The 14954-nt window shown below is 36.3% G+C and overlaps 1 protein-coding gene across 2 annotated transcripts in view; it reads right to left on the reverse strand.

Moving 5' to 3' along the window:
• The window catches only part of LOC124183952 (cyclic nucleotide-gated cation channel alpha-3-like), a 78278-nt gene continuing 63324 nt past the window's right edge, over positions 1-14954 (reverse strand). The window contains exons 12-14 of one of the 2 annotated variants that reach the window (XM_046573177.1): positions 14135-14557; positions 5482-5697; positions 1-148 (exon numbers count right to left, since the gene is read on the reverse strand). In XM_046573177.1, coding sequence (XP_046429133.1) covers positions 87-148; positions 5482-5697; positions 14135-14557 — 701 coding nt within the window. In that variant the 3' untranslated portion in view covers positions 1-86. Of the gene's footprint in view, positions 149-5421; positions 5698-14134; positions 14558-14954 lie in introns of those variants that run through there. The other variant, XM_046573178.1, reaches the window with a different exon arrangement.

The raw sequence follows: 14954 nt of genomic DNA on the forward strand, positions 1-14954 counted from the left end.
TATATATGTAAAGCTCTAATTATCGCGTGCGAACCTCGCAATAAGAACGGCCAGCCTAGAAAAACGAAAGAGAGAGACAGAGAGACTCAATGAGCGAGGATCACTCGCGTGGTGGGGATACTTGAATTCGCGGAAAAACTCTTTCCCTCTGGGGCCTTGGCGTTCTTAACGAGAGGTCGGACTGTATGGTGCTCGATGATTGATGTAGGTATATCGTATAATGAATTTTTATTATCTTAATGCTTCAGTATATGAATAATGATAAATCACATAGGTATGGTCAGCAACATTTTCGCAACTTTTTTTTGGTAAATATATATATTCACACATAGAGTATATATATACACGATATATATACAGTGAGTTTACCTAGGCTTGGAACGATTCGTGCGCCTGATTCAGCTAATCGGAGTAACAACAGTTCACGTTATTAGTTTTGACAATGTTTGGGACGGCCGAGGTGGGATACGAACAGGAAGTAAAAAGGAAGGCGACCGAACTCCAAGCTGGCTAGTCGCCAAAACCTGCGTTTATTTTGGGGTCCTCTTTAGTGCGAGTACGACTAACGGCAGCGGAGTAGGGATTTGTTTACCTGTCATTCGAATCACTTTGCTGATTCAGATATTGAGTGTTATTACACTTTTTTATTTTCAACCTGAAATTCCAGTAAAATGTATACAAATATCGTAATAACCTCACGAATGAATAGTAGTATTTGTAAGGATATATCATGCACACGGTGTATAGAAAATATATAGAACAATTTGAAAATGTCATACCGGCTGCAACTCTTGCAAACTCTCCACTCCTACTGCCGTTAGCCGACCGACCACACATCGTATGTATGTACATCAGCTCTGTGAGTGGCAGAAATCTGTACTACTAAATAGGACCCCAAAATCAACGGAAGTTTTGCGGTACGGAGCAAGAAGACTAGAGACAGGAGAACGAACTCGGATGGCGGGGGTAGTCCCATATATGACCCCCGCCCGGCGTCGTTGCTAAACGTAGCGTGCATGCGCAGTTTGGTACTGCGCAGTCAAGTAATTCGAGTTCCCCCCGTGGTCTAGACACAGAATGAATGTAAAGATGCGCAGTATCGGATTGCGCATCTACCCTACGGTTAGCAGCGACGCCAGGCGGCGGTCATGTATGGGCCCATCTCAAACTCACATTACAATAGGAGTTCGGTCTCCTGTTCTCTAGCCTTTTTGGTACGGAGATCGGTCTCCTTCCCTCATGCTTCCTCTATACGATGCTCAGCCTGAATATGAGCTGTATCACCGATCGCCTGAATCAGGCGCATGGATCGTTCCGCGTCTGGGAAAACTTACTGTACAGAATGTATATTCATAATACGAGTTAGTTTATGGAATTATCATGTCATCAAGTGGAATTTACAGAATTGAAAATTTGAACGTTGAGACAGGATTCTTTAAATAAAAACAGAGCAGTGTGAACTATATACTATAAACACTTTTGCCTAAAGAGGAAAAAAAATGTATAATTAGGAAATAAGTATGTTGAAAAACGTCTGGAAACTCTATCGCCAGGAACTGTTATTATTATCATTAATATTTTTAATAGATAAGCTTCGGAAATGATTTTCTATATTAAAATAATAACACTCTATATACACATATCTATGTATTTATATATTATATAAATTCTAATTCATCTTGATGTTATATTGTATAAATATAATACGAAATTCACCCTTTAAATATGGCAGTACATATTAGTTATAATACGTCGATACGATTTATTACAGTGTGTAATGTAATTAGAATATACCGCACAGCAAATTGTATCCTCGATAGGATTTTAAATATAATTCTATACAACTTTTTTGTCACCTATGTATACATGTATGTAATGCTATACGATGTATACCATATGGAGACATGTGAGATTAATTATCAAAAGAAATTTGATGAAATATTTCATGAACAATGTTAAAAATTCAAATGATCAAAATGTGAGTAGCGATGATAAGGATGATAACAGCAACAGCAACAACAACAATAATAGTAATGATAATAATAATAATAATAATACTATTCATTATAATAATAAAGTGAAATTCTTGATATCTATACGAGTATAATACATATTTGTATGAATATCATACAAACATCGATATACAGAGTGATTTATTATTAGTCATGTTTCAACGAATATCCAATGTCTTTCATGTAATATATACCCAATATCATGATTACGGACAATATATTTATAATATTGGAATAATAATTATAAAATACATTTTATCATAAGAATTGTTAAAGGATTGAATTTTCGATGCAGTAGTGATTTGGCGTGATTACGTAATTGTATACGGTGAACATTTAGTAAATACTTATTGTTTATATCTGATACATAATTATACTCATAAGTTCGTAAGTATTATTACGAGGGTTTCTTAATTTATTATCGTACATTCGTTTTTAGAAGTCGGAACTAAACTGCATATTGTATACATATAATAATTATACCTACGTGTGTTTTGTGTGTTCTTGCGTCAGTGTTATACGTTTTCGAACATATTTTACAAACGGATATTACCGGCAGGTTCTTGGCGTTAGACGTTGATGCTCATAATTTTCAATTTGGAGAAAACCGCCAAAGTACTACAGAGGTACATACTCGTATATAACATTATGTTAGTATTATATTAACAGATACAATAAAGTCCATTAAAATATAAACACGAGTGATATTGTACGAGATTAAACTAGACGGATGTTAGAAAAAAGCTTATGACAGAAATTGAAATGGAGAGTGTGAATTGGGCCTTATTTTTTTTTTTGACGGACTTCAATTCGACTCGACGATTTTTTCCCTATTCATGACTTAAGTGTAACCTATGTTCTATATCAAATATTTGAGTCAAAAGTGTTCACATACAACTATCATTTTCGCAAAAATTTTGTAATGTAGCTAGGATCCACTTTTAACAGGCGTCTGTACAAATGGTGAAACTTGTATTTACACATTTGCTTACGAGAGTGATGCACCATCTCTTAGGCAACCGGTTGCAATGAGTTTACGAATCGGGAAATAAACTCGGTTGTCGTAGTCATGGTGTGCATACACTATATCGGGCCTGTTCTTATTATTTATATTTTTTTACTCTTGAAATGAATGAATATTTATTTTCGTCGTTGTTATTAGCATTATTATTGATATTGATACTCCGGGGTCGAGATAATAAGAACCTGGGGATGAAAATCGAAATAATACATCACAAGAGTCATGTCGGATAGCTAAGGTTGGAAAGGGTAATTTAAGGTTGGTCCCGAATAATCTATATCGCGAGTCTCAGACGTAATATCCATTATTGAGATTTCAGGAAATACGCTTCATACGGTATATCTATATAGTTCAAAAAACCCGCAGGTGAAGTATCTTCGTCATAATTTTCATTTGTTTTTCTTCTTTACATATTTATTCGATTTTCTTGCATTCTCTTTGGGTTTTCTTTTTTTTTATTGGCAAAGTAAATATGTAACCGCCGCTCAATGGTGCAGATCACAAACCGTCAATATTATAATACCTTACGTACGGTTAAACTATTTTAGGGCTGCCTGCCTTCCACATAATTTTTTTTAATAAAGATTGGTAAAAAACGATCATTGACTTCCTAGCGAACGAAATCACGTTTTAGCGTGATCCTGATGGTTATAATTTAATATACATTCTACGTGGTAGTTATTCAATATATTAATATTGTTATTGTTATGACTATTACCCGCGAATACTATTCCTTTGGCATGTATTAATATTACTATCATTATCATTACTGATATCGTTATTATTATTTTCTTTATTCATTGTTTTAAACATATTTACAACGCGATTGGTTTCAACTGAACGTACTACAACATTAAAGTATGCGTTATTTCATTTTTTATTATCCGAATATGCTATACTTTTAGTAATTATATTCGATTGGTTATTGTTATCACGCAAAAGCGTAGCAGAGTCTCTGAATTATGTAGTTAGACCTGCTCGTTTATTGTTACCAAATCTGATCATCTTACGGAGAAAGGAAGGCGGAGAAGAAAACTAATAATCAAGAAAAATCATATGTGACATCATGCATTTCCGAACGTATAGTGATTTGGATTTTGACGTACAAGGACGGAAAACAATGTTCAAAGAGTTAGAAACTGTGGTAAAATAATACCCTTTTCCATTATTTTTCTAATCGATCTTTGCGGCGTGGATCAGGTACTTCTTCTTGATAATTGCGCTGAAATTGAGAGCTTCACTCCAAACTACACCGAGACTCTTAACGATACTAAACGGGAAGTGGTAGTTGGACAAGTCTAGTTTTGTGACTCAACTTAAAGACTTGACCGACTATAGCTTTCGTTCCAGAATCAATTTAATTTTCTTAGAAGTGCAGTGAGATTGTCAAAGAGAAAAGAAGAAAAAGAAAAGGATTAGAATGAGATTAAAGAACACCGTAGTCGATCAACGCATAATTTGTTCACCTGAATCGAATAAATTATTTATACATAATGTGTATATAACAACCATCTAGGCAAATCCACCGTATTTACAAAAGAAGTACAATCATGTAATTTATGTATCTAGTTTGAGGTGTTCCATTCAATTTTCTTGCACCTGGATCGTTGGCGGCATTTTCATTACCCGTTACTGGCGCGGGACCAGCACTCGTTTTAACCTCGTCGAGACTGACGAGACAATCAACGATCATGGAACGTTGTTGATCATCGGCATCAGCACTGCCATCACTGCCGCAATTAACTTTAATCGAAGAATCGATCGGCGCCGTTTCCGGAACGTCGAAGTCAATGTCGAGAACTTCACTGTTGACCTGTATCTTGACGACAGTGTTGATCGGATAATTAAGGCGTTCGTTGGCCTGAGACGCGGCAGAATTGCGCCGTCTCGAAATCTCCTCCGAGTCTAGAGGTGTGCCGATTCTCTCGAATACTTCGCTGCTGCAGTATTCGCACTGCGGGCAAAGTTTCGGCGTCTGACAATTGAAGCAGATCAGATCGCGCTCAATGTTTGCGGGAAAAATCGAACCTTTGACCGTTTTCCGGTCCCGTTCCTCCCACCTTTCCATTCCCTCCTCTATGTACCTGGCAGGGAATCCCGCAGTGCCATTTGCCGGTGGTGTCTCGCAACACCTTGACCTTAAATCACACTCGCGACATAGAAGGAGGTTCGACTTGCTGCCCGGGTGGGACTTTGATCCTTTGCAGGCACCGGAGTACCACGCTTCCTTCCCGTCCTCCTCCATGGCTTCGTCCTCGCCGTCCGTCTCGAACAATCTCTGACTCAGACTGCCGATCGACTTCGTCTCGCTGTTCCGAGAGCTCGATCGCCCCTCGACGTACCGTCTAACTAGTTCCATTCTGTCCTTGCCGCGCTCACGCGGCCATGTTTCTCGTTAAATGATGCTCTCACGGTTGCGCTCGTTGTCCTCTAGACTCGACGACGAACTCGCGCCGCATATCTGCATCTCGATTTCGGCCAGTCTGTGTTCCACCTCCCACTGCTGCTGGTTCAGCTTTACGCTCATCGCCGCGTTTTCCGTTTCCAGTGTCACCAGGCGCTCACGGAGACGTTTTATCTCGGCGAGGAGTGCCTCGTGCGTTCCCAGAAGTGGCGCAGCACCCTCACACTGCACCAGCGGAGTCGTGCTGTTGCAGGTTGTGCCTGTGACAGAAAGCGAATTCGTTAGTCAAGCAGCGCCAATATTTTACAGACGGGACCAGACTTATGAGCTAACTAGACAACCTCCTCCACCACTACCGCTTACTGAAGGGCACGCAATTATCGACCTGTACTAACTGATTGTGAGACATTTTATTATTCTATCAATTCTTAGGGGACATTTGTTTTAGTTGAGAGCAGTGTTGGGCGTTTCTTTAAATGAAACGAATAAACAAAAAAAAATACTGATTACAAATGTAATTTGTAATTCGAAATATTTTAATTACAAATTACTGATGTAATTAATATTAGTTTCTCTTATAATTACCAATTACGAATATAATTATAGTATCAGTTTTTTCTTTTAATTTCAAATTGCAAATGCAATTAGAACCGGTTTTCTTCTAATTACAAATGTAATTAGAATACATTTATCTTCCAATTACAAACTACAAATCTCATTAGAATAGAATTTTCCTGCTATTATATTTTCCGAATATATTTGATATCATTTTTCGAACTAATTAGAACCTTACTTCAGGTATTTATGGGTCATTACAAAGAAATATGACTGATTTGAAGTACAAGTGGGCCAAATCGTGTAAAAATGGATTCAAAGACTTGAAATTTAGTCATTTTAGAGCTTTTCGAGCAATATGTTTTCGCACGATTTCAAATATCACGCTTGAAATTACAATTTCTGCAAACTACATTACAGGATAATTGGCATGGCGAAATTTTGCAAGAAGTAACAACGAGTTTACGCGAAAGAAAGTACAAACCTGAAACAAGCTGCAAGTTTAAACTTGTAATTTTCCCACTTCGACAAAAAAATAACAATTCTGAAATATATTCGCTAATATAGGGGCATCGTCTAACGATAAAAGTATGAGGAACAAAGTTGTAAGCAATAACATGCAGCTTTAAAGTATTTGAGTAGAATAATTTAGAAAAAATCTGTACCATAGAACTCACTATGTGAAAAAACAAAATTCAAAATTTTGCAAAATGCAATACGCATCGATGTTTAAAGTTGCTGTACACTGCTAATCTAAAGTTTAATTGGATTACCTTCCGACCACTTTTATTTAAAACAATATTTGATGAAATCAATCATAATCTATTCTCGGTATTAAAGATAGCTAAAACGTCAGTCACATCCCACACACAACATTTAGCCCTAATGGATGTACCGTGGACATCCATGATTGATAAGCAAAACCTCTATTAGACAAGTATTTCAATCGAAATGAAGTACGCGAAATACTTTTGACAATTTAATAAAGAATCGAATCAAGCCTTTGAATGATCACGCTGAGTTTCAATTTATTCAAAATAACACGACGCGAGTTCCTTGCGATAATGTGAATTTTGTATCAAGAAAATGTGTGATCGAAATGACTAGAAATTTGATTGAACGCACTTCAATTGTTTTGTTTTGAAAATATGAAATTGTTGTATCAAAACAAATTTAGCTTATTCTAATTCAGGTTTTATTGAGTCGAGAGTTAAACGGTTGAATTAGGTAATGAAATTTGTTATTACAAAAATCTTTGCACTGACTGAACATTAGAGTTATTCAAGCGCACAAAACGTATTCTTCGAATGATTACATTTATAATTCTGGTGGCTCCAAATTTTGTGAAATTTATTCGATATTTAATCGGTAACGAAAAACTTATTGTTGTATATGTAGAAGTATAAATTGAACATGTGTAAATAATTTATGTTTATTTGTCGTCAATATCAATTTCATGGACTGAAAATTTGGCGTTAATGCTTCCGTTGATTGTAATAGGGGTGATGACACATTTATATTTCGTTATTCTTGTCTGATTTCCTAGCCGACTACCCGTTTTTATAACTATTTCTGAAGCTATTTCCGTAGCGAGAGGGTTCGCCACCTAGTGGCTGTTTATAATACTAGTATACTGATGTTTACGATGAATATTATGAATTAAAATTACTTTTATCTTGTAAACAAATTAGTGCAACTGACTCGATCAGTTACGCCGAAGAAGCTCTGATTAGATCAACAAAGAATGGCATTTGATCGATGTAAATTATTTGTTGGCTAGATTGGTGTATTATTTTATTTGAAGTACCTATGTAATTGTTTCTGTCAACTAACATGCGACTTTGAAGAATAATACATGAGCTTCAAATAAAATGATATTTGGATGACGCAATTTCGGAAACACATCAAAAGTTTCACTCGAATTAATACTTCACTCGATCACGATAAGAAACGCTTTTGTTGAATCGAGAAATTCGCTTGCTTAAATCATTTCGACAAAGTAACTAAATCGAAATTATGGAATTGAAGTCATCGTATTTCGAACAAATAAGGGATACTAGATTGAAGTTAATGGACTATAACACCATCTATTTGGTTGGTTTTAGAATTCCTTTTCCTCCGTGTATGCATGGAATACCAGACATGCATATCTGAAGTCATTAATTAACCGATTGCCATTGACATCAAATGACCCATATATACTTGGAGTCACTCATATTTCCTTGGAATTACCTAAATATACCTGAATTATGATTATAAGTATTTAAAAAAATAATATAAATTATTTTGTGAAAAAGTGATTGCGGGGAAATTCGATCCTGATTGCATTTGTACATTGTAATTAAAAAAGCTTCTAAGTACTTTTGTAATTTGTGATTAGAAGAAAAACCGACCTTAATTACACTTGTCGTTTGTAATTGGAAATAAAAATTATTCTAATTACATTCGTAATTTGAAATTAGAAGAAAAATAATACTAATTAAATTTATAATTTGTCATTACTAGATGAATCGATTCTAATTACATACTTCATTTGTAATTAGAAGCAAACCGATATCAATTTTATTCGTAATTTGTAATTCAAATATTCTTGATTACAAATTATTATTGTGCGTAGTAATTTTTTTTTCCCAATTACAAACTGAAATTGTAATTACCATTTTTTTCACTTGACAAATTATCGATGTAATTAATTATACAAAGTAATTAATGGTGCCGAACACCAGCTGAGTGGCTTTTCCTGATTATGTAATATAATAAGTGGAGGAAAATGATATGTCACAGCATTATTATGATGAAAAGTGAATTGCTGCAGTAGATGTGAATCGTACTTGCTTTGGGACACTTAAATTCAGAGGTTCTTATCTGTTGGAAGTCAATAATCCTAGGCTAATAACGTCGTCGCATTTAATTTGAAATCTATTATTTAGTATGGGTTTCACGCTACATTTATTTGACATTACAAAATGAAACCCCATCGTGTTGCACGAGGTTATCTGTGACTCGATACATTGTTCAAATTTTTTCAAAAGGATCAGCTGATTACCGAGTTCGAAGCCATATTGTCCTAATCGCGTATACTGCATGGAAACGGTGCTGTGACGTATCATTTAACCCCTCGTTACAACTGGAATTCTGTAAAATCCCAAGTACATATGTACATGTATGGATATTGATGCTTGAAAAATACGTGCAACACAACTTTGCTCGGTTGATCATGGTTGGACCGACACCAGTCCGTAACACCGAGGATGGCCGCACTGGCGAATAAAAAACGAGGAGAGACGATTTCATTGAAATCCATATGTAAATAACGCTAATTGATGCGGTATGGATGGAAAAGGGGTAACATTTTGTAAAATTATAGTTTTTACGGTTACGTGAACCAGACGCTCGTGTACAAACGATTTTAATGCAATGACCTAATTGTAATTCTCATCGTCTATCTAAATATACACTCAGAGAAAATTATGGTTGTCTTTACCATAAAAAATAGTGTGCTCAGGGGACAATACGAATTTATAGTTAATAGAACTTATTGCATTATGTTGTTCCGAACTATGAATTTATGGTTGCATCTGACAAAAGTTTTATGGTTAACGGTACAATAATGAAGATCTGACCATGTTTAAACATTAGTGCGATAAACGTGATAAACTTATTGTTACTCGATTTATAATTTGGAAATTCAATACAGAAATTGTAGTTTGCAGTTTGTTAACTTTTACTATACGAGTTGAGTAGCTTCATCGCAAGTGTATGGTAAAACTGAAGTAAAAGAATATAGACGAGGAACTCGTAGATAGCTCATCTCAATGATTTTTCTTGAGCGCAGACACCATTTTGATAACTTATTAGTAACTACAACCGTTGAAAACGCATTGTGGATCGATTAAAACCTAGCGCATTATTTTTTCGTAACCGGGGCTCGAACCCCTTCGCTTGCAATGTTCGGATTATAAGTCGGGCACCCTACCTACTACGCCAAACTACCTTATGAGAAGTCACGACTTTATTTTATTGATAATACAGCGTATGGTCCATACGGACATGACGGGTACAGTCACTGAAAACTGATCAATAAGATCATTCCATTTGTCAAGTGAATTCAGCAAAATTTTTAGTAAATTCCAAGTACCGTAAATGAAATTTCCAAATATACCTGATACATTTACTGCACAATGAAGTAAATTCAAAATACCCTTGTGCGTATTTCCAACCAAGTTAAGCAAAATGACAAAATTATAATGCACATTTATTGAGAATGCTTAGTAATTCACTTTATAACACGAAATTTGTAATTCAACTACACTTTTGTGTTGTAAGTGTGTCGTAGATTTTCAAATATTTTCAACAGTGTATGTTTAGTTGTTGAAACTATCTTCGTATGATCTTGTCTGAATAATTACTGTAATAGCGTTAACCATATTTAAGTCGAGTCAAACTATGTATGGTGCATTCAACTCTGACAAAAGTTGCAAGAATCATCTCGGGTGGTCTAAATACTTATCCGTAAATAGTTGATTATAAATTAGTTAATTGAACCGTACTCTATACTATCGAAGACTACAGAACAGAGCTCACCGTACTATACGAATATAATCCTGATGAACATCTGTGTATGGTGAACATTAAAAACAAAAATATAGTTAATTGTAGTATTATTATAGTACCTTTGACGTCCTTGCATCAACTATAAGTGTACGGCAAAATTGATATTGTGTTTATAGTGCGCGAAACGATAATTTGAGTAAATTCTACTATAAAAATTATCTTCCCGACTGTAATATTTTAACTTTACAGATTTTTAACTATATGCGCAAATTTTTCTCTCAGTATAGAGAATATTGTACGTTCCTGCGTAAAATAAAAGAACATGACTCATGAAGTGTTGCACCGCAGATTTATAGAAATGTAATTGATTCAATTAGACGGCTAGTAGCTGGTCGCGCAGGATGACAAACTGCAGTGTGCAGGTATAACCACTGCAGGATTCAAACTATGCACGAGGTGGAATGTGACGTCTTTAATGAACTGTACAAAGCTAGCTAACAAGGCGTATGTATCCTTAATGGTTTTTTGTTAATCTTATTTACACTCATGTATTTTCTGCAATGATTCAACAGTCAATAACAGTCAAATTAATCTGGAACATTTACTACAAAATTATTATTATTGCGCACGATGGTGTTGTTAAATTGTAGGAAAATTGTATTTGTTTTCATGTGCAACGGGAATTCTGGTATGATTTGTTGGAGGTTCTCAGGACTTTCAAATATTAATTACAGGAGATTTTAGTCCAGTTTTCATTTCAATGCCTACAAGGTGAAGGCCGCTCTACACAGGGTGTCTCATAATCTCGTAAATGTACCGTTCCGTTTAAAAAAACCAAGTTGACCTTCATCTGACCTTGGCGGGTCCACTTACGGAAAATATGACAACCTCATCTTCTTTCCCATTTCGAACCTTGCAACTTTTGCCTGGAACATTTTTCACGCACACTTTTAGTTTTCGAGATATTTGACTGGACTGATTAAAGTGAGACACCTTGTATACTGTTTTTATAATGCATGTACGAATACTCGTATTTATAAAAGAATAGATTTTTCATTGTATTCGGAACCAGTCTGTATTTATATCATTGACAATAATTGAAATACTGACGTTGATTTTAGTAGTATCGGTTACACTGTCTAGCAGACCAAACTTTTTGTTAGTATATTCGGATCCTTAATGTAGGTATGGCTCGGGTGATACGGCGTGGCAAATTGGTTACAGGTAATGGTTTGGGTAAATTTGCTAAAGATCAAAGGGGACCGTAAACACCATGCAAATTTTTGGAATTTAATTCTGTGACATTGAGTCAGCGCAAATTGAAATATGTGATAAAAAACCAGTTTTATAATGAACACTTCATTGGGCGCGTCAGCTTTTGAGACGCCAGTTAGCAAGTAGGAGAGTATTCGGAGACCCCATTTTATTAATGTAATATTTTCATCGGGAATATAAATGAAAGGTTTCATACTGAAAACTGTATTTGTCTATGCATCTGGCAATAAGAATTCACGGGTTGCACATTTTAAAATCATTGCTAATAGTAAATAAACGAAATTTCTTCGCATAAAAATGGTTTGATTTCAACATGGTTACTGAGACGCAGATATAAAACAACAAAATAGTTTCCTGCCAAAACTGGTACGAACCAATTTTTCATGCATAGATAATAATTTGTTTCTGGAGGTTTTTGATGTTGCTGATTCCATTCGGGTACAGTCGATTCTGCGGCATTGTTACTTGGGGGAACCGAAATTTTGGGGCACTCTTACGAATAATGATAAAAGGCTCCCCAGTCCCCATAGTTTTAAGATCTTGTTTCAAGATACTTATAATTTTCATTTCCGTGCCAAATACTAAAGAATAAAAAACAAAACTAACAAATGAAACAAGGAAAAAAAAAACTTTAAAAAGTTGAAAAATATAAGAAAAAAAAAAACAAAAAAAAGTGGAGTTTCAAATCCTTCCGTGATCTCCTCGGTGGTACACTTTGGGGTCATGAAAATTTCATTAGCTAACTACGGGGGTAAAAACTAAAAACAGTTGCAAATGTACGTATCTAATGACACCATTTTCAGACCACAAATTCCAATTTTATAAAAGTTACTCAAAAATTACGATATTTAATGACGCTAGTTTGAGGCCGACATTATGGATTTCATCATTTCCATGGTATATTTGGATAGAGAATCCCAAAATACTGTTGTGTACTAATTTTTATGGAAATCGGTTAAAAATTGAGAAAGTTATTCAAATTTGTACAGATATCATACAATACCAGTTAACCGGTTAGTAAATGAATACAGTTTTTATTGACTTAGAAAAAGTACATTTTTCGATCAACGTAAAGGAACATGTAAGGAGAAAAACGGTCTAAATAAATATTTATAAATTCCCAACTTTATATCATTAATATAATTTGCAACTTTTGATAAGATTTCAATTGACACAAAAAAAGAAGTGGCCTTATGTTTATTTCTCTACCACACAAAATACTTGTTCTCGTTATATGCCACGATCCGTAACACCGGTACGCGCGTAAGGCCCGTGGAGACTCCGACGGAGTTTAATTACTTATGGCTGCGAAGTGAATGACCAAAACAGCGGGTTAAAATAGGTAAGAGAAGTTTACCAGTTATTGACACGATTAGACCAAATTATTGACCCTTTCATTTTCCAAAATTATAAATTGATGGCACAAATTCTGAATTTTACAAATTTATTTTTTGATTATTTTAGAATTAAGGATCAAACAGACACAACGAAAAAAGGTCAATAATTGGGTCAGAGTCAATAACTGGTACACTTACCTTAATGACAGCGCCGGAAAAGTCTCTGTCGCAACGGATAAAGAAATAAAGGGGGTGCGGTCTTTACGGCTCCCCGCGGCTAATGAAGGGTTAAATACAATCATGGCGTAAAGAGTTAAGGTGTACTGCTGTGCATCTTTCCGTACGAACCAATAGAAAAGTTCCGTCAGTTGACGTCATAACAAGCGGTCAATTCAAAACTATTAAAAGATTCGGAAGTAGATTAGAATACCACACATGAAACGTTGACTGAATTCTTCACTCCACGCATTGTCGAACTGCGAATACTTCCGCCTCTGCAGGTCCGACCACGATTCTTACAGCGCTTAACCGAACAATTGATCATTTTATTGAATTCGTATAACGATGTGAGTCAACGCGATGCGTGACCCACTAAGTTTGTTTATGCGTTTATCAACGCTGTAGTTGAGGTTATGTTGTATTTTGTACGCGTGAATGCGCCTGCGCTATGGGTTTACTATGATTTGTCGTGACGTCAGCCGGAGGAATACGTGACCTTGTACGAAACTTGATTCTCTATCGAGCACACCTAACTCCTTGCACTATGAATACAACGCAGTCGGTTCTAATAGATATGTTGTCACCAGATGGCGTATTCTGAATTCGGGTATCCCGATACTTTCGGAGAAAATGTCTGGCTCAGATTTGGGACATATCACTATGCGATCGAGCAAGAGCTTATTAAAAAATGGTATATTTTTATCGCTGCACTCTATTTAGGCCGTTGAGGGATCCCCACGGTAGTCGGGGGACTTACCGGATGGCGAGGATTGTTTTCCACTGAAGTGTTGGAGGGATGCGCCGGTAATGGGCGGCCTCTGGTTCTGATCCTCGTTGCTGTGTCCGCTGCTGGTAGCGCTCATATAGTTCTCCATGCTCTTGGTATTGCTGTTATTATTATTATTGTTACTGTTGTTATTGTTGTTGTTGTTAGCGGCCACAGCGTTTGTGCCGCTGCCCTGGCTACTTTGCTGGCAGCGCGATGCGACTGGACTCGGCAAGGGAGAGAAGAACGAATGCGTCGCCGTCTTAGATGTCGCCACCATCGCTACCGGCACCCCCGACGCGAGGATCGGCACCTGATTCCGCGCTTCCACCGCCGAGACCCACATCTCCTCGAGGGGAATCCGACCCCGCGACTCCACCAAACCGGGTGTGCTTTGGCACCTACCCATGGCCGCTGCAAATTATGATAACACCGTCGTTAACCGGCTGATCCGCCATGTTGCATTTTATCAAAGGCCGATCCGCAGTCGTTGCGGACATTTTTGAAGTTCACGAAACCCCATTGATCTATGGCATATTAGAATTTCAATACTGAGTGGTTTTTTTTCTGCCACTGGATACTCGAAAATGACACTATAGGCACATGTCGAATCATTGTCAAAAAATAATCCTCGAAATAGAGAACCATATAAACTCTTTGATAACGCGTTGGGTAATATTTCACTTATAACTATTTGACAATCCGGTAGATTAGGTGTTAGGTGTTGAATTAATTCTAAGGCGAAAAAAATAAGAAATTGATAAGGGGCCATTCAACCAAAAACGTTCGCTTTTTGCACGATTTTAGACAC

The sequence above is a fragment of the Neodiprion fabricii genome, chromosome 5, assembly GCF_021155785.1.
Source record: "Neodiprion fabricii isolate iyNeoFabr1 chromosome 5, iyNeoFabr1.1, whole genome shotgun sequence".
Classification (NCBI taxonomy): domain Eukaryota; kingdom Metazoa; phylum Arthropoda; class Insecta; order Hymenoptera; family Diprionidae; genus Neodiprion; species Neodiprion fabricii.